The sequence below is a fragment of the Eurypyga helias genome, unplaced genomic scaffold (assembly GCF_000690775.1).
Source record: "Eurypyga helias isolate BGI_N326 unplaced genomic scaffold, ASM69077v1 scaffold2341, whole genome shotgun sequence".
NCBI classification, from domain to species: Eukaryota; Metazoa; Chordata; class Aves; order Eurypygiformes; family Eurypygidae; genus Eurypyga; species Eurypyga helias.
The window spans coordinates 5,113-25,976 of record NW_010229971.1 but is presented as its reverse complement, the minus strand read 5'-3'; the positions used below and the strand labels follow the sequence as shown (position 1 = coordinate 25,976).

Here is a 20,864-nt window from a genome sequence, read left to right as displayed (position 1 = left end):
GCAGTTCTGCAGTTCTTCACAGACTGCTGCAGCGTGGGTCCCTCCCATGGGGTGCCGTCCTTCAGGAGCAGCCTGCTCCAGCCTGGGTCACCCGCAGGGTCACAAGTCCTGCCAGCAAACCTGCTCCAGCCTGGGCTCCTCTCTCTATGGGACCGCAGCTCCTGCCAGGAGCTTGTTCCAGCACGGGGTCACAGCCTCTTTTGAGCATTCCCCTGCTCCAGCGTGGGGTCCTCTCCAGGCTGCAGGGGGGTCTCTGCTTCCCCATAACTTTCCATGGGGGCAGGGGCACAGCCTGCCCTCTCACAATGGGCTGCTGGGGAACCTCTGCTCTGGGCACCTTCTCCTGCCTTTCTGTACTGAGCTGGGTGTTTGCCTGATTGTCTCTCTCACATCCCACTTCTCTTACCTCCTGGTTCCCTTTGTTGTGTGCTCTTAAACATGTTAATCACAGAGGTGCTAATTGGCTTGGCCTAGGGCAGAGGCAAGTTCAGCTTGGAGCCAGGGAAGCTTCTAGCAGCTTCTCACAGGAGTCACCCCTGTAGCCCCTCCCCTGCAAACAAGCCCTACCACACAAACTAAACACATCATTTTAGCAACTACAGTTTACAGCAGAAATCATATGATATGGAATACAATGAACTCTCTCCCAAACTTCTTTCAGGAACTGGTTTTGCAGATTTGGTTGGTCATATCTTAATACTCAGCAGAAAAATCTATATATATTCCAATATATATAGGCTACACCAGTGTGCTAAAACATCAAAATCTGCCTGCTGCAATTGCCTCAGAGCTCAGGTACCTCATTTGGCTGGCTACTATGGTTGACATGGATTGGACAAAGTGGACAATTGCATGACCTCAAAGTGTTCCCACCCAAGTAAAATAACAATGGATACAGTAAGATATCCTTTGATACAGCATTAGATAGAAGGTGACTGACTGTGTTGGAGTCAGAAGAAACAAAGGCTGTCTTTGCTATGTCACTTCTCAGTTTGAGATAAAATCCAGGACTGTCTTCCCATGTGTGTATAGCATGGGAAATAAGGAAATACGGGGCAGATGCATAAGTATTTGAGACAGTGTCTTTGGAAATGGATCTGAATGCTTACACTAACCACCTCTGCATCTGGAAAACTAAGCAAAAACTGTGATAGATACTGTAACTTGGAGACTGTGTAATTTTACAGCCAAAAGTTTGCCTAAATTTTTTGTCCCGACATAGGAAACCCAACTAGTAGTCACTGCACTAACATAGGGCTAAACCAGTTTTTTACCAGGTGACCTATGAAGTTGTGTTCAGTAAATCCCATGCTCCTGGTCACTCACTCATCCAGCCCTTGGCTACCTCTCTATCTACACACTTGAACTCTTTTTTCCTGGGAAAAATCGGAGCAGGTTCAGGAGGAGAAAGAGAGAGTGGGATAAAGCATGGAAGACCCTGAAGTCTCATTCTGTTGTAGAGCCAAGGTGTAGCCAGAGTGCATGTCTGGGCAGGTGAGCAGGCCAGCAGCCATGTCAGATTAGATATCAGGAAGAAGTTCTTCCCAGAGAGGGTGGTGAGGCACTGGAACAGGTTGCCCAGAGAAGCTGTGGATGCCCCATCCCTGGATGTCTTCAAGGCCAGGCTGGATGAGGCTTTGAGCAACCTGGTCTAGTGGAAGGTGTCCCTGCCCATGGCAGGGGAGTTGGAACTAGATGGTCTTTAAGGTCCCTTCCAACCAAAATCATTCTGTGATTCTGTGACTCCTTGTCATACTGCACGCAAGAGGTGAAACTGGGGTGCTTCTCAGTCCTCATGGTTTGCAAGTAGTCATAATGACTCCAAGAAAGTTAAGTGGTCTTACAGTGGTGCCTTAGTTTCCCATCTGTAAAACTGGAATAATGCTTCTCCATGACCCAGGATATTCTGAGAATAAATATGCTAAAAATTACGAGGTATCTGGATACTGTGGCTGTATATAAGTGTATTGTAAAAAGACTGATATCCATGACAACTCTAAAATTTGAGCTCTGTAGAATTGTCTGAAACATATTTGACTTCTGTTAGTTTGTACAGTTACAAAGTTACATAAATATTAAGGCATGTGTGACTTGATTCCAATGTCCAAACTGTTGTCTGAAGAAAAATGTTACCTATCTTGGAAAATAAAAGAGCTCTTCAAATCCAGTTTAGAAAACATCCATTTACTAAAATACCCACTTTGGATACATGGAAGGGGAAATTCATTGCTCTCTCTAGACTTGCATTTGATTGCTGTCAGGCTACCTACCACAGATGTGTGTGAAATATGAGGCTGCCTAAGAAAAAGATGTTTCAGAAATAAGGAGTATTATCTGGCCCAATTTTATTAACATGGCTCTTAAAGGAAAGTGTTGGCAGTGATTCATCTCTGTATCTTGCCAAGGGAAATCATTCTTGTTTAAAGAGTAAGGTTTTTTTCAGTTTTCAGTTTTTAGCTGGATTTCTATAAACTTCACTGGCTGACTGGGAGTTAGCTGAGGCAATCATGGATCAGTGAGGCACAGTGTACTGAACTTGAAGAGTTGTCTTTAATTAAGGAAGAACATGCACCTTTTAGAAGTGCCAGCATGCTGGAACAATTAAAGTTCTGAAATAACACACTTCACTTTGATGCTTGGATGCGTCTCAAAATTAAAAGCACAGATACATTAGCGATGTATGTGTTCATAATAATTAATTCAATTGAGAAACAGTCATTGTTATTAAAAAAAAAGTGTTAGTAAATAAGAACTTGATATGAAAGACATTACATGGCACATAGCTTGATAAAATCTGCGGAAAAAGTTACAGCAATATGCATTTACCTTGTGAAAGATGACTGAGTGGATAATAAGGAAATCGCAGCACTTGGATCTCAAAATGCTGCCAAGCAACCAAAATGCTAAGATCTGTAATATAACTGGCATGCATCCATAGGGTCTATTTTCAGGACAATACTGTGGATGTCTTTTTTTTCCTGAAGATTTATTAAGGGAGGGATAGCTATTCTATAGGAATTCCAGTGTGTTTAGTATTTTTTTCACTTAAAGAAAAAACAAAAGTTATCTTCTGGATTTGTCTCTTCTCAGTTCCCACTACTCACCATCTCCAGGCAAAGGAGCGACCCATGGGTCTTGCACATCCCGAATGAACAGTGTAATCCCAAAGCAACTGGGTGTAAAGGCATTCGCTGTGACGATGCTTTGTGCAGTGTTAGACATCCTATAATCGCATATGCCAAATCACATGTGCTTACTCTGCAAGAAAATCAGGAGGCCCGATAAGATCCACTTACCATGTGGATTCCCAGGGGACAGGGAGGGGAGGAAGTGTTACTGCATGGTCTGGTCTGTGGTGGTATGTAGCCACGGAGAGGACAATGAGTCCTAAAGGCATCTTCATTTTTAGGAGGAGGGTTTGATTGTGAACAATACCAAAATCTTCAACTTGGACACATCAAAATGATTTTAGGTCAGATGCAGGAGTCATCTGAATCCTGCTCTTGAATCTATCCCTTTGTTCCTTTATTGCAATTAATCCTTTTAGTAATAACAACAAAAAAAAAGCCTACATACGTTACAAATGCTGCTTATTTTGGTTTAATCTAATTTTCTCCTTCTTGTCCTATTAAATCTCTTCATTAATTTGACACATTTAAATCCAAAACTGTTATTAGGAATCCCATGCAAAATGTCAAAAGAATCTAAGAGGCTTTTATTTACAAAAGGTGGGTTTGGTGAAGAATTTTATCCCTACTAAAGGCCAATAGGACTCCTTTTCATAGGCCAGGGTCTGAAATCCCTTGGTAAATTGAACATCACTTGGAATAGGAATAGGAACTTAGGTGTGCCTTGCATTAACACACCTACACCTCTTACTGTTGCCCTGTAATAATTTAAAATATAGTCAGGCCTCTCCACTCCTTTTCTATACTTCCCTTTCACCCAGGGAACATGTGGAAGGAAGGTGCAGGCTGTGTCTGGCTCAGACATGCTTAAGTTTGTATCTTCAGCAAGAGGCAGTGAAGAAAAATGCCTGGAAACTAATTTGTTTGGGATTTTTGTCACTACGGCCCAGATGCTGTCTTTGATGGGGCTGGCTTCTTGGGGCTTTTCTGGATGGCAGGCACGGGTTGTTTGAGCCCAGTTGTGTGATGTTGGGACTGTGCCTCACATTGACATCTGCATCTGTGGTCCACACTGTTCTGGGGGAGGCATTCCACAATGTTCCTGCACTACAAATGCAGGAAATAGGTGTCATCTCAGGAGAGTATGGGACAGGGACCTCTGGAGTCAGTCTCACTGCAAATATCTAAGCTTGACAGGTTTCTGACAGTCCAGAGCAGCGCTGCAGAATTTGCAGCAATACTGCCCTACCAAAAGAGGCATCCAAGGAAGATGGATCACACGCAGTGGCTCAAGAAAGCATGAAAACCAGAGTGCCATCCTGCCCTGAAGATTGGTACAGGCCACTTGCAGGGTATTTCTGGAGGCGGTTCACTGAGGTGACACAGGATGTCATATGTAGGGAGCAGGGTGGTGCTAGCGCTCGCAAATGACTGAGGAATCAGCAGGTGGGTGAGAAAACGACCTCATTTTAAGTAACCAAAGGGACTATCCACTTCTAAATTAACTTCAGAACATGAATATAATTAGGCTTAATTATGAACAGGTTCTAATAGGACGAGAAGGAAAAACAGGTTAAACAAAATAATTAGCATTCATCATGTAGGGAGGTTTAGCTCCTGGATTAGTTGCAATGAATTTGCATGACAACGCTGAATAAAGATTGAATGATGACTGAATGATGATATTTGCAGCAGTAATTTTGTATTTAGTAACAGGTAACATAACTTTATTTAGAAATCCAATCTTTCCTGTGTGAGGGGTCATATTGACTCCATTGTTATGTCTGACTAAGTGATAATCACTTAACCAAATTATTTCAGACATTTGCATACAAAGTCCTAAGACTGAGCTGTGGAAAAAGGGTATGCAAGGTAGAGATGGAAAAGACATGGAAGGTCATAAAGGCATTCCTTCTGCTAGTACAATACTGCGTCTTACAGCAACTTCCACTCTCATGCCACTTTATCTAATTGGTAATACAAAGACTTAAGTATGAGGATTCCATGCCTTGAGAATTTTCCAAAATCTGATTCATCTTGAAGTTGCAAATGCTCCATTCCATAGAAGGGCCTTCTTTCTAAGCCTTGTACAGATGGAAAATACTACAAACAATTTACTAATCAGCACTCTATTTCTGTATCCCATATGGATGTGAAATCTTACGGTACAGACCACCCTTAAATTTGGGAGAATTACACCATACATTTTGCTAGTAAACTGTCTGCTACTCCAGTTAATGCACCTGAACTTAATTTGCTGTGAAAACAGGGGCTCGGAAACACACACTGCATATAATTTCTTTTATTTGTTGCCTTTGATAGATCTGCAAAACTGGAAAAAAAAACCCCAACTGTTTCCTCCTCCCCTGCTGAATAATGCAGAAAATTAACCATGCAAAATAAGAGAGACATGTCTTGCAGTAGTGTAAATCATCTCTGAAGGTAGAATCTGAACAACTCAGGATACTGATTTCTGGAATCTTACTCTAGAAAGTGAGAGACTAAATGATTTAACAGCTAACATACTGATACCCAGGATTATAAATTTTGCTTCTCAGGACAGACTCCACATCCTTGTTGTGAATCTGCTAGAGAGCCAAATGTAGCAAGCTTCTTTGCAGGAACTTAAAAGAATGTGGAGCAGTGCGATTTCTACAGTGAAGCAAGAATATCTGTATTTTAAGAACAGGAAGAAGCAGCCTTAAAAATAGTGCTAAACAGGGTCCTGAAGGTGGTTCATAAGCAGTTAGAAACATAAGGCAAGAAATTTCAAAATCTAACCTTCATGTTAAAAAAGGTACAGAGGAACACACACACACACATACACACATGTCCCGCTCCCCCCCAACCAAAAACCCCACTTAGTAAAATGGAACAAGGTCTAAATGTAAAATCTGGGGTACAAAAATTTAGTGGGACCAATGCTGGTTTATTCCAGTTGAGACTTGAGCTAATTGTACTAACTGGGAATAATGAAGACTAGATTAAATTATGAGATTAGAGAATTAACTTCTCTAATTAAATTAGGAATACAAATAAAAGTAATGTCTAAATTTATTAATTTCTTAGTTTTAATTATTTTTCCCTTAAATATACATTGTTCTGTTAGTGAGAAAATATATCCAGCAGAATTGGTTAAGACCAGAAGTGTTGTATCTACATTTTTCAAAAGATTCTGATGTAATTAAGGACACATCTGTATTAGTTAGACAAAACCTGCATGAAACAAAGAAAATACCTGCAATGACTGTAAGTGATTGGAGTGTATTTTGAAAATAAAAGGCAATTTACTTTGCATCTTGGAATTCATTCAAATGAAGCTAAATTTCTATATTTGATATATGAGAAATAACAAATAACTTTATTTAAACACTTCACATTGTTACACGTTTAACATTGCTGACTTATTTAGGTCTTGCTTCACACAAAGATTTATTATGTGTATGCACTAAATTACCTGTCTTCCCTCTGAGGTAATGGGCACAGGAAACCTCCACTGGTACTATTTTAAATTACACATGTTTATTGGAAAGAAAATGAATTGTAACCTTTTGTATTTGTAGCATCCATCACGCCTGCATTTTCTCAGATACTTTTAATTTAACGACAGTTAAGGTAAAGCTCACAGAAACCCTCTGTTTCCTGAGCAGAAGTGCACAAACTTTAAAAATCCTGTATGTGTATTTAGCATACAGCTTTTATAAGCTTTATGTAAAAAAAAAAGAAAAAAGAAAAAAGACAAAATCTAAATGTCAGATGAATTTTTTTCCAGTTTTACTTTCATTTTGTAGTAAGACTGAATTTTGTGTGTTCTTGAAGCCCCTGTTAAGGAATAATAGAAGTCAGGAACAGTTAAGGGTAGTGACAAGACTCTTCTCTCACGAGTGCCAATTACATCCCTTTACATTTATTTCTTGTCACAGATGTACAAAGCCTCTTTACTGATTAGGATTTTACTCAATCTCTGATTTAATCAAATGCCATTTAATAAACTGATGGTGGGGCGTTATTATGCCTGAAGTTCAATTTTTCTCACCTTGTCTTAAATAAAAACAAAATAGGAATAGAAAATTCATTGAAAAGGACAAGAAATCATTAGCAGCACAGTCAGACCTTTCCCATTTAAGGAATGGTTGAAATCCATGCTTATTTCTTCTGGAAAAAAAGAAAAAAGATGAAATAAGATGTGACAGGTAATTCTGTAAAGATGATTATAAATAAAAGTGGTCTCGCTTATCTTTTCCATAGCAAGTGAGGCACACAAACCAAACCCTAACACGTTTAGCAAAAGTTAGAAGGAATTAGATGCTTCACACACCAGTTAAACACATCACACTCAAACGTAGTATAGGAATATTAGAAGCTAATTTAGGAAAATTAAAAAAGAATTGGAAAACACGCTAGCCATGCATGGCACCACCTAAGTTACCACTGCAAAGGCGATTACTGCTCCTGCTTCAACACATAATCTGATCGTTAGCTGTGGTTTGGAGGGAATTTCCTCTCCGGCATATTACCGTATGAGTAAAGTGCTTTGAGGGAATTTTACACTTTTGACTGAACCACTGAGCAATGAGCAGTTACAGGATGGGTAGCGGATTGAATCAGGTAGTACTGGCTCTTTGTAGAGTTACTGATACATCAGAGAAAAAAAAGAGTCAGGCAAGTACGTGTGTGACTGGTATCTGGAGCCACAGCTCAAGACTGCTTCATGCCTTGGATACCACAAAATCCAGATTGCACATTTTATTTTTAAAAAGTATTCTCTACCGTTCACTTTCTAAATTACATAAACCCACCAATATCCTTATGTAAATAGCTCCAGACACTTGTCAGAGAACAAAATAATTTAAACAGACTGCAGACTTCTGAAACTGTAATGAGGGGTTTAAAACTAAGTATTTCTAAACAATCTTACTTCTATAGTTGTGTTAATCGTCTTTTTAATGATGCCTTGTGAGCTTTGAATAGCCTAAATCTAAACACATGAAATGCCTCTATGATCATGAACAACGCTCTTCTACCCATAAGGTGGTGTCAATGTGCAACTGAAAAGAGCAAAGATTCAGGCCAACATAAATAGTAATCCTGATCCAAGCCTCCTCCCCCTGCACACATAATTAGGAGATATTCCAAGACATATTTTCCTGAGAACTACTAAAGGGATGACAGTTCACAAATGTTTTTCCTGCTGTTATAATAATCCCCACAGTCATGGGTTCATGTTGAGGGGACTTAGTCAATTGATAAGAACAAAATCTTGTAACATTTTCACCAGCTCTTTATGACAAAGCAAATTAATTCTCTTTCAGTGCTTATCTATTCATAATTTTCATAATGCGCCGCTGCATTGCTTGCATTTACATATGTTTAATTTCATGTTTATGTCACATCCACAGAGTTTAACACATATGTGTCTGCAAATATTTAAAGACCAGATGTACAGAAAGTCTCTTCCTGGCAGTGCAGAGAGATTCCTAGTGGGACTAGAGATGCCTAAGTCCCATGGGAAGTACTGAAAACTCTGCTGGATGTCTGCCTGTGTCTTTAGGTGCCTAAACGCCTTTAAACATATTGGTTCTGTGTGTCCAGCCCATAATGTGAGAAACTGTGATTCAAACTATAGAATAGCAATTGGTATTGTGTACATATGATAGCATAGATAGTATAGTACTGTATGTTTTAAAAGAAATGGAAATAGAAACTACTGATAGACTACCAAGAATCTGTAAATATCAGCTCTAGAATATATGATGCAATCAGTCCAACTACTGATTTTATTACTGATTTTATATTATTTATTTATTTACTGATTTTATATTAACTTCAGTAACTATATAGCAGGTTCTGCAGAACAGGCAGGGAAATGTACAGTATTTAGAGATAAATAGGTACTTTCTTGCAAAAGAACTTTGTTGCAATTGATGGGAGCGTTTGGCTCGTGAATGAAGTTGATGATGATGGGTTTTTCCCAAGGTAATCCCACCTTTGATGTCGTCCTTCTGCACTCACTGGGAGCGGAACAAAACCCATCAGTTTAATGCTGCGTTTTCCTCTTGTACTCCTTTAGGACAACTTACTACGATGGCCTTTACGTAAAACACCCACCCCCTCTGCTCCCAGTCCAGCAGCACCAAGACAGCAGAGCAGCCTCACATTTTGTATGTGCTAAGCAAAAGCGTCCGGCGTGAGCTCATTTCATCTGGAGACAACCCAAGGCAGAGTTTTAAAAAGGGACAGAAAGGTTATGTTGCAACTTAGAACAAACCGAAAAACATTACTACATGAATTGATTCCTCACTGCTCGGAATTTGTTTCCCGTCTCTTATTTGTTGCCATGCTTGAGTGACACGACAGAGTATTTTCCTGCTCCAGATACAAAGAGAGCATTTTCCATTGTGCCGAAACAGCCCAGAAACCTGCCCGTTTCCTGACAGAGCACAATATACAAACTCTGAAGAAAAGGGAAAAACGGCTCTGAGCTAAAGAATATAAATAATCTCAGACAACAGTGCAATTTCATTGTTTACAGAACCCTCTGCTGCTTACAAAAAGGATATATGGCAAAACGAGATTATTTTGTTGTACATCTGATAGTTCTGTGCTGTGATGTTGCACCTGGCAGCTGGTGGGTGCCAGGGAAGACTCAAAGTAGCAGGATTTAGTAAGCCTCATAAAATTAGACAAATTAAATAGTTTTGCCAACTTCTATTTCAGTCGTTTTCCAGAATATTAATCATATTTGACAAATCTACTCAAATATGTTCTGGGTTATTACAGAAGGCGCATTCATGATTTTCCTATGCTTTCTGTATGTCTTGACAAAAATGTTCTGGAAGGAAACAAAATTTCATTACAAACCAGTCCAGCATGTATTTGGGCATAGGAAAGACTCAGAGTCCTTTCTGATAAACAGAACAAAGCTGTTAAGCTGCTCAATGGGAAGGAAAAAAATCAGATTGGATTCTGCAGCAAAGGTGTTCAATAGTAGCAAAATGTGCAGATTACGGCTTCAAGAAAAAAATTACAAGAATAAGGAAAACGAGAAGAGGCTCATCTCTTGAACTTGCTGTCGCCATCCAGAGTTTCTAAATTCCCTTCATAACTGGGAGTGAAGGGAAAAGAAGGAATGATAATTGGGAAGCCTAAAAAATTGCAGAAGGAACATCTGACGTGAACCGGCACTGACAGAAAGCAGCCTCTGCTATGGAGAAGCACCAGATGAGGAGAAACATCATACGTGCTTCCTGTTAGATCAAGATATACAGAAGAACAGAGAGAAAAAAAGACACATCCATTCTGCTGAGTGGCGAGGGGCACGGACCTGTTCTTCATTACCCGGGGCTGGGTAGCTATTTTAAAGTTTGAACGTGGAAGCCAGACAGCAGAGCTGTGACCACAAGTCAGCCAAATCCTCACTTGGAGCCAAACGCTCCAGCGTGGAACAGATTTTATTTTTACAGCTATGTTACATTTTCCTTTATTAAGCTGCCTTAGATTTATTTTTAAACTTTTTTTTCTTTCTTTTTTTTTTTGACAGGCAAGTACTTTCAGATCTCACAGTAATTCTGAAAATAGATCTTTTTTTATTGATACAGTGGACACCCACTGGGGTATTAAAATGCATGCTGGTATGGCTGGAGTTTGTCAGCCGAAAACACAGAGCTTTTCCCATGGATCCTAATGTGTGCTTTGCAAGTGGCCGTGGCAATTTTGGATGTGAATGCCCCTGCACTAGAGATGATCACTCCAGTGCAGAGTCAGGGGAACAGAGTGTGCCAGTAGGTACCATGCTGAAGGCTGGCAGCCTTGCTCCAGCTCCCAGTGGGAGATGGGATTTCCTGAGAGGGTTCAAATCAAACCCACTTCCCTTTGCCTGGGATGCGCAGAAGACAGTTCCATGGCAGGTGAAGGGGGCAGAAGCTCCAGGCAGCAGAGCAAAAGGAACTCCTTAACTGGACTATGCAGATTTACCTGTCAATACCTTATGCAAATTGCTAGAGATTAAGGAATTGCTACAAACATTTGGATGAAGCTTGAATTTCTCAAATACTAACACAAATTCAAAGCGTGGAGGCATTCAAAACTGTTAAAATATCAGACCTATCCACTTGTGCCCGCACGCTGGGGCCTCCTACCAGGCACACAGGTATGGACCCTGGACAGAGCGATGGGGCAGTGGCACTGCAGCAGGACACCAGCTTCCCTCTGGAAGTGTACACTGACGGCTGAAAGGGAAACGGGCTGAGAAATCGAGACAGTACGCTAATTCAATTCTTCCCCTCACATGTTGTCTGACTTAAACCTCCCCACCTACTCCTGTTTTGCAAAGGTCCTGGAAACAGCAACAATTCCAGCAGCTTTTAGAAGGGCAAATACCGTTCAGGCTTTTGGGGCTTTTATACTTGTTTTGAAAAGTCACTCTCTAAAGTGCTGTTTCAGATCCCACTGAGGATCAAAGATATGCATTAAATTACACCATTGAATCCTTTTCTGCAAAGGATGACAGAACTGGGATTTTATACTCTCAGCAGTAAGAGTACAGAACTGTACAAACCTTTAGGAATATAACAAGAAAAAAAAAAGAAAAAGGAAAAAGAATATCTTAATAACTGCATTACATATCTAACGTTTCCTAAATACCAGAATTTCCTAAATACCAGCACCCTCATGCAGGTTCAGGTAAGGGTGTTAATACTTTTTTGGCAGAAAATTTAGGAAAATCTAAATCACCCCAAACCACATGGATGACTTGTAATTGCCACAGAAAAGCAACAATAGCGTGTTATCCAAAATTGCTGGTTATACCTACTCTGTGATGAAAACAATGAAGTTTCTGGGGAAGATAAAGGCAAAATGTTAAGGATGACTCACATGAAAGAAAGCTTGAAAGCGTGCTTCATGTCCCTTAGTGAGACAAGTAAAGATCCCCATAATCTTAGGATCTTGTTTGATGTTTTTTGTCTTTGCTTAGATAAGTGTAAGTCATTAAAATGCACAGCCACATTACTTAATGTGGGTTAACAAAGTATGAAACCATCTAGTAAATGCATGATTCATGGCAGTACTTGTAAAACACCAGCACATACACTTCTAACCGAGGTACCTCATATTTGAAAACCACAATATGCATTGCAAAGTTTTCAAACATAAGCAGCCTGCTTTTCTGACATGCTGAGCAACTGCAACTTCTGTAAGGACTGATGGGGCTCACATCAAAGTAAGGCAGTGGTACCCGTCCAACTCACTCTTGTAATTCCATTTACTGTGAGGACACATGCACTTCAATCTCATACAACGTTCACAGCAAACCTTATATGTAACACTGCACAAACTGTGTCACACTTTCTGGTGGGTTTATAGGATAAAGAGATAAGCAGCTTTGCATATGCCACTGAAGTACCTGAGAGCAGAGTCAGACCAACTAACCTGGCCGGTGCTGACCCAGGTGAAGCAGCTACTGCTGCCAGTTGTCTGTGGATTTCCTTTGCCAGAGGTTAATTCCCTTTTCTAGCAAGAGCTTTTTCTTTATTTCTTTTGCTCTCCCTTCCTTCCATTTCCTTTTTTTTACTTTTCTTTTCCTCCATCATTTCACTAAATTGAGTTAGAAGGCAGACAGTGAAAATGACAGAGCTAAGAAAGAAATAACCTTTGACAGGGCTGGCAGTGGGATAGGGACATCCAACGGGGAGCAGTAAATATTTCAACCCGGGTGACGGTGATGATGAGCGGGTTAGTCTGTCTAGCCGTGCCTCATGCCCCAATGAACTCCACACGAGTCAGGCACGTTGAGGAAGGATGACTGCAGCGCGATGGAGGGGCAGGAGGTGGCTGCAAGGCGGATGGAAAGCCTCTCTTATGCAAGAAGGCTAATAGGCACAGGTCTGGTTAGTGTGTTTCTAAAGAGCAAAGCAAGCGAGGATCTGTAGCGCTCCTCCGCTCTCTTTTTGGTTCCTGCAGACAGCCAAGTGTTCAGGCGAACCGGGCATACCTGTGGGAAAGCAACGTGGCTGCTCCCTGCCCCAGGTCGCCCCTCTTCGCCTCTGTCTGCACATCCCCAGCACAGGACAAGACCAGGCACGTGGGGAAGAGGGCCAGGAGCAGCCCCAAAGCATTCAGTTTGGGAACATCAACTGAGGGATAAAATCCTCACTGACCGTGGAACTTGTGTGTGGGAAAAACAGTAAGGAGCGAGAGGTGGAGGATGACGCCCGAAGTGAAGAGGCTGGTGCGAGGAGGTGAAGCAGGCTTTGTTGTGATGCCCCAATCAAGGCTTAGCCGCGTGGTACTAAAGAGACATGATTCGACGTTCATACACCAGGGATAATCAGGCCAGCCAAGTTCCAACTCGGAACGTGAGAAGAAGGAGGCCACATGGAGAAAAAAGTTGCAGTGCAGTCTTGTCAGTGTTTCAATTTATTTTCCCTGAAGCATTTGCAAATGAGAATTTTTCTGGGGCTTGAAAGCCTTGGGCAGGACCGGGGTGGCCATGACCCAACTAAGAACAGTAAGCATTTTAACCCAGATCAGCACCACCAGCTCTCTAAATATAAAAACAATTAATTCGGTTTTGTACTTCAAGCTCAGGGTCTGGCTGAATACTTAAAGTACTTTTATGCCAGGTAAGACAGTTTTTCATGATTTGACTTAATCCATTTTCAAAGAGGGGAGTGTCCACACATGGAGTTCCTCTGAAATAACTAACTACCCACATAGGCAAGCCATAGCAGTAGCACTGGAAGTAAATATTTTCATCACTCAAGCTCAGAGCCCGTGAGCACTTACTCACATACTCGGTTTCATGCAGATGAACGTATCTATCAGGTTTTGGAGGGTTGCTCATGCGGATGCCAAAATATTTACAGGATTGGAGCCCTGCTTTGGTGAAAGAGATGCGTGCTGTACCCCAGACAACCACCTTAAAGAGCTGGAGTCCCAGGATTGAATGCTAGTGTATCCCATCATTGCTCCCACCTCTCTGATACCATTCCAGTTGGCGCTCCTGCACTCCCAGATAATTCATACGTGTTCACTCATACGCAAACCCTATGGCACCCCTTCCCCCCACAAAAAAAGTCAGCCAGCTGTTACAAAATTCAGACACTTCATTAACACAGTTTACTGGCTGATACTGCCAAGCAAAATAGAGACAATTAATAATAATCAGGACTGAAGGGTCTGAGACAGCTTATGAGTAAAGGATTGTATGAGTTGTTAAAAAGGGACCAACTCGCTCCTGCCTGGAGTGATAGGGAACAAAGGGCGGTGATGTATAACCGGCGAGGAAAGAGACTCTCTCCGTGGCTTTTGTAGATTACTGTGTGAGTGACAGGAGCGGCAGGAGCAAATACCTCTTTTCATTTGCTCAGCCCGCTGAAGAAGAATAGCAGCGCTTGCCAATGGAGCTGCAGCTGTGCTCCAGCTCCGTTTAATCACTGTGTATGACTGAGGGTTAATTAGCTGCCATTCTTACTGCTATTTGTTGTTCTAATGAAGATTTGCATAAATGTAAGACTAGGGGGTAACTGATACTTGATTTTTCCCTTCAGAGTGGCTGGGGGTGGAAAACCCGCCCATCCCAAGTGTTTATGTTTGTGGGAGATTTCAGTGTTGCCTTTCCATTTGACCTGATCTGCTTGTGGCTGATGAATGGTGAACAAAGAGTTCAGAGTTGCTTATCAAATAGAGACCCCTGTTGGGATTCTGCCTTTAGAAAGGGGCAGACTAGTTAGATGAGGAGAGGACCGAGGGATTAAAAAATTGCTCCCAACTGAAAGAGAAAATACGTATATTTATGTCTCTGTATATATATATATACGTACACGTGCATGTGATGTGTCTCAGTGATATATATATCAGTGATGTATGTACATATGTATGTATGTATCTGTCTATCTATCTATCTATCTATTCATGTTCAAACTGGGTGGCATGGAACCAATAATTTGTTAATGATAAAATGCCATAAAAAATTAATGGGACAAGCAGTACAACCAGAACAGGCTGTAGTGTATTAGGCAATATACTAAAAAGTAAGAACTTGTAAGTTATTGCAAGCCTTTTGTTGTGCATCACTAATATTCAAAGTTCACTTATTACAAAACCAGTATCTAAACCAAAACAGGCAATCTCAAGGGAAGGCAAAAATGACTCAGCGGTTCACATCAGCCTGCCATCAGCAGGCTCCCTCCCCTAAGAGGGGAATTCACAACATAAATTAAGAAATTGCATCCGTTCCTCAAAAAATCATAGGGAACTTTTAACATGAAGCAGTAACAAAATCCAAAACTACTTTGTAGTTAAAGAGAATGTTTGAAAATGAAACGTCATAAAATTATTTACTATGGTCATGACAATGCTGATGGTCACTAACTGAAAGAAACTGAAGGGAGGAATAACCTCCTGTTTTTAGTATGTTCATGTGTTGCATATGATGATACATTATGGGTCAGTGTTTTCAGTGTTCCTCTTAACACACCTGGTCAGCTAAAACTGATGTTTGACAGCATCTGTTAAACAGTCTGAGGGAAAGAAAAAGCTTGAGAAGGCAGATAGAGCAAATTTCTAATTTTCAAATCATTACTGGAAAGTGGCCAGCTTTCAAGTTGACTGTACTCCTCCAAAAAGAGGTGACCAAAAATGAGCATGTACTTACAGCCAGTTTCTCAACCCCAACACAGTTTTGCAGCATCTCTAGCTCCTTACCTGGTCCCTAAGACACGAGAAAATATTCATCTGCTTTTCTTCACACTTTTGTCATCCATCTGCCTGACCTTCTATAGACACCTCTGCATGTTTTGGGGTAGACCCAAGCAGAAGTCAATCTTTGAGACGTAAGCAGAGAGCATCCAACACACCTTAAATAAATGTGCCTGAAATGGTGACACAGAGCTCTTTCAGCTCTCCCGCTCTTAGCTGGAAGGAATGCCATGGGTTTTTTTAATTCAAACTCACTTGAAAATAAAAAGAGTCAATTGCATTTTTGCCCACTTTCACCTTATGCTGAGCCTGGAAATAATTCAGTCTTCTGTTATGACTCAGCCCTTGATTATATAAAAACCTCACATTCTGTCCTTTGCTTTAGCCTTTGGTTTGGAGAGAAAAGTTTAAATACAGGAACCCAAAAGGTTTAAAAACTAGATGTCAAATTAAACATAAAATTTGAGGTGCACAATAAAAAATAAACCAGGAACAACCCTCACAAAATGCAAACAGATCACTTATTTTTCTTTAGTGATTCTTTAATAATTTCCATATACTATGATTCTCCAAGGCTACAGTCAGAAGCATTCACTGGCAAATAGGGTAAGAGAAAGTGGAATTTACAGATCTAGTGGTCAATGGCAGAAAACAAATCTAAAAGAGCAGAGGGAAGAGGTTAAGTGCTATGCTAGTTAATAAGAATGACAGCTTGCTTTGAATACGCATACTGGCTGTCCAGGATATTGAATAAACCTCATTTAAATTAATTTTCATTATTTGTAGAGTCTGTGTTAGACATCTATCACTGTCAGTACTATTAATATTCTTTTCAGAGACCACATTATCAGCATATTTAAATGAAAGCTTTCCTTTTCAATATTTATTAACTCATTAATATTTCTCGGTGCTAATATCCTGGTTGTAATATCCAAATTAGTGCCTACTACAAGGTATTTTCTATTGATTAGACTTTTTCAATAAAAAGATTTTTATTCTCAAGTGCTAAAAATGCACTTGAGCTGCTGAAATTGTGCCTTCTTCCTACATTATGTCTTAATTTAAATGAATGGCATTTAAAATTTTCACTTATGTCTTTTTAGTAGGTAGCAGTAAAACAGTGCACTGACCACATCCTAGTAGCTGACCGAATATGAACTGTAAATGAAGGTGAATGTGGAAGTTAATCTGTCTTACCTGGGTTGCAGTCTGTGAGGAGGGAGCAGATGGAGAGGAGAACTTTAGAAATGGTTAACGCCGGGCTCCAGTTGTCTTTCAAAATGTCCAGGCAGATGACGCCTTGGCTGTTGATGTTGCAGTGGTAGATCCGTGTCCGAAATGTAACCTAGAAAAGACAGTGTGTCTAAGCACAACGGTGTTCAAGCCAATAATTACGTGACTATTAAGCAATTAAAAAATTATATGAACTAATATTCTGCTTTCCTGGCTGAAATGAGAGTACTCTGCTACTGTCAGTTAATGATTGGACAAGATAGGGAGATTCATAAGAAACTAAAGAAAATAAAGTCAGCCCCTTCCACCTGTGGCCAGCAGTGGAACTGGTTTGTGCAAGGTGAGAACAGGACACGTCTCCTGAGCTCCCTCTTGCCTTGGACTCACTGATCTCATGATATTTATATGGGGCCAAAAAAAGCTATTCCAGCCCCTGGTCTGGATGGTGTTCATAACTCAGGCCCACAGCTACTTCATGCTTTGAAGGGAGGCAGAAGAAGACAGGTTCTTCTGCTGTCTTCATCTGTTCACCATTTGACCCAACAGATTAAGCTGGAAAAAAATGTGGAAGCATCACATCAGTGACTCCTGGAAAAAGTAAAGTGAAGTGTCTTTGAGAAAGACTGCTCAAACATAATGCTTTTATTTCCAAATTTTAAGTTACAGTTGAATCACTAGAAATGCTTACAAACACCTTTTTTTTTTTAATTTTTGATTTTTTAATTTTTTTTTTATTTTGAAGATTTCTGTACCCATTTTATATTGTCTCCCAGGTGATCCTATATGTAACAAACCAAGGAGGACATCACTTCTTTTAGCTCAGAATGATGTGCTTCTACTTCAAGTTGGAACATATAGACCATTTGTTTTAAAAGAAGTTCAGAAAGCCCACTTTGCAGTTCAGAATCGATACTGGGGCTACCGGGTAAGAAGTGACAATATAAAAAACTACCTCTTGGGGGCCTCCATCAAGGACTAATTCCTCCATCAGTCCTACCCAAATGACAAGCCAAACCAGATGGTTTCATTGATACGTTCATAAGAACTAAAATTAAGATGTACAATTTCAGTGGTCTACCTCCTCAGCAATAGCCCTGCCAACCGAGGGGCAGATGAGGCAGGAGACAACAGCAGGCAAAGCACCCCCCAATTTAAGAAAGCTGTGCTTTTCACCAGAATGGGAAAGTGCTAATAACTGGGTGTGCTTAGGCACCTATCCCAGCTCTACCACACAGATAAACTTGCTTCTGGAGAGTAATGGAAACTCATGATAGGCATGCTCCTGTTCTGATTTTATTCAATATCAGAAATCTCAGTCATTTCAGTGGAATTGAGATCAGGCCACTTATCAGTAAGCAGAAGAGAGGACACAAGTGAAATAACACAGTACCTGGTTTACTTCTATTAAAAAACCACAATGCTCTAATACACTGGAAAATTCTGCCCCTTTGGATAAATCAAGCAGCTTTGACTAAATAATGAAAAGGTAGTACATTTCTGGTATTAAAACACTACATTCAACGAGAAATCCTTTTTCTCCTAAGTACTTTTCCACATAAATCTGGGAAAGCACTTTTGGGCCCAGTGTCATGCACCAATGAATTCTGTAACAAAGATTTCAACAAAGCAAGTTCATCAGTTTTTAAACGCCTCTGTGTCTAAAGGTATTGCACATTGACAGGATATTTTAATAGTCAGACGCCCCATACCCTACGTATTTGTAGGTTCTTTCCTTTTTTGCACCTACAGTTGTGGTTTTACTTATTGTTTTCCAGCCTAAGTGCTTCATTTCCGGGACTTCTATGAGAATTTAAAATATTTCTGGCACAATGAGCTTAATTCATCAAAACACTATAGCCAGAGGATCTATTTTTGCCCCTTATTAGGAGTCCACACACATTCAGCATTTGGAGTGAAGGAAGTCTTCCGCAAGATCAAGAAAATAGTATGTAGGGATAAAATTAAATGTTTGTCTACAAAAGGAAGCTATTTGGAACAAGGAAGGTTACAAATACACAAAAGTGGTAAATTACCTTACACAAACTGCATGTCAAAAGTGTCCACAAAGGGAGCTGGTGTGGAGGAGCATCCTGTGAATTGCATGTCAGCGTTCATTAAGTCCCTGGACACTTGAGATATAAGAGAATCAGGGAATGCTTCCCAGCAGGATGTCCCATGACTTGGCAAACACTTCAGCACCTGCTTAATTTTATTTTGTACGCTTGCTTCATTGCATTGTTGGAATACAGATTTTGCTTAATTATTTTTCCTGAACAAGGGTGCTTTCTTATGCTTCCATGATGAAAAAATTGAGGACTTTATTCAGTGATATCTGAATACACCGAGTAATAAGATACATGCAGTCTTTCTGAATGTGGGGGAAACACACTGAATCCATCGCACAGATTAAATTCCACCCTCTGAATTATTTATAGATGGGTCAATCTGAGCATGTAACCTGCTTTAGAGAAGGCCATCAATTTGGGCCTGTATTTTAATATTTTGCTGTCAGCTGACAGTACAGACATGTTGCCGCATGTTTCCCTGACTTAGCTACTTTACAATCACTGCAGTATGCAGGATTCAGAGAGACACAGGGATGAATGGAGGTAGTTCATGTCTTTCATATGCTGTTCAACACTCCACTGACATCTTAGGCTACCTGGTGGATAAATGCACATGGGCCTACACCCGTTTGTAGTTGGAAGGCTACTTTTAGAAAATGATTTAGACTTGAAATGTAGCATTTCTTCACTATGGGCATATCTTAAACCCATGACACTGAGGAAGGCACCCACTCCCAAGATAAGGCTTGCTGCTTATCATTGAGAAATATGTCACCAACTCGCCAAACACGCCAGTGCACTTTAATACGCCTGCTTAAGTACACAGAGACATTTTAATGACAAAAAAATCCAAGCTGTATTAATAACAGTCTTAATACGATGGGAGCTGCGTACTGATGGTGGCATGTAATGGTGTTCTTATCCCAGAGCAGCATATAGTACAATGAGGGATGACACACTGCTTTCCTCATCTAGGTATTGCCTCTAATTGCAGCTAGTGCGGGGAATGCTGACATGTAACTTTCCGGATGTTGTCTTTACCATACCCACATTTTAAAGGTATGCAGGGTTGTTTCTATTACGTGTGTATAGAGAAACCAAGTGATAATACCATTCCAGGGGAACTACATTTTCTTTGTTATGGTCATATTTTTACTTTTGATGCCACTTAAATGGTTCCTATAAACAGTGTGCTCTAATCCTATTTATCCCCTAATGAAAACACCTAAACAATCCCATGCAGGGGCTCAAGGGAGTACGTGGGTGTATAGGAGAAGTTATCCTCAGACAATTGAATGGTAGAGGAGTAATTTATCCTTTTTTTTTGAATCATAAGTATCCTCCATGGATTTATTCTCTTTGATTCTGCAGTTTTAAGAGGGTATCTCATTTTTGTTGAATAAAACTGCAGGTCAGAAAAACGCAAATCACAGGAAATAGGGAAAAATGGGACTATCTTCTGAAAATTGTAAGAGTATGATAAACAAGCTTTTGAAAGGTAATGATAAGGAATTTATATTCAATCAGTTTTGGGAGTAAACAATAATAAACTCATCTGTTTATCTACTGCTGACTGCCAAACCTTCCTGAATACTGTGAAACAGAACTAAACAAGTAAAAAATCCCCTTTATATGGTCTCTAAAAAGAAAATCTATTCAGAAGGAGGAGAAAAAAAAAGATCAGAGAGAAAAGAAGTACATGTAAAGCTATGGCTGGCTGTTCACTGAATAAGTTTTA

At 40.3% G+C, this 20,864-nt stretch overlaps 1 protein-coding gene across 1 annotated transcript in view; it reads right to left on the bottom strand.

Annotated features, from left to right (window-relative positions):
• Positions 1-17,172, bottom strand: part of LOC104516280 (ubiquitin-conjugating enzyme E2 E1-like) — a gene marked incomplete at its 5' end in the record, with an annotated part of 25,850 nt that extends 8,678 nt beyond the window's left edge. Inside the window, one exon of the mRNA XM_010160564.1 lies at positions 17,025-17,172. Coding sequence (XP_010158866.1) covers positions 17,025-17,172 — 148 coding nt within the window. The remainder of the gene's footprint in view (positions 1-17,024) is intronic.
• Between the last annotated feature and the right edge of the window lie 3,692 nt (positions 17,173-20,864).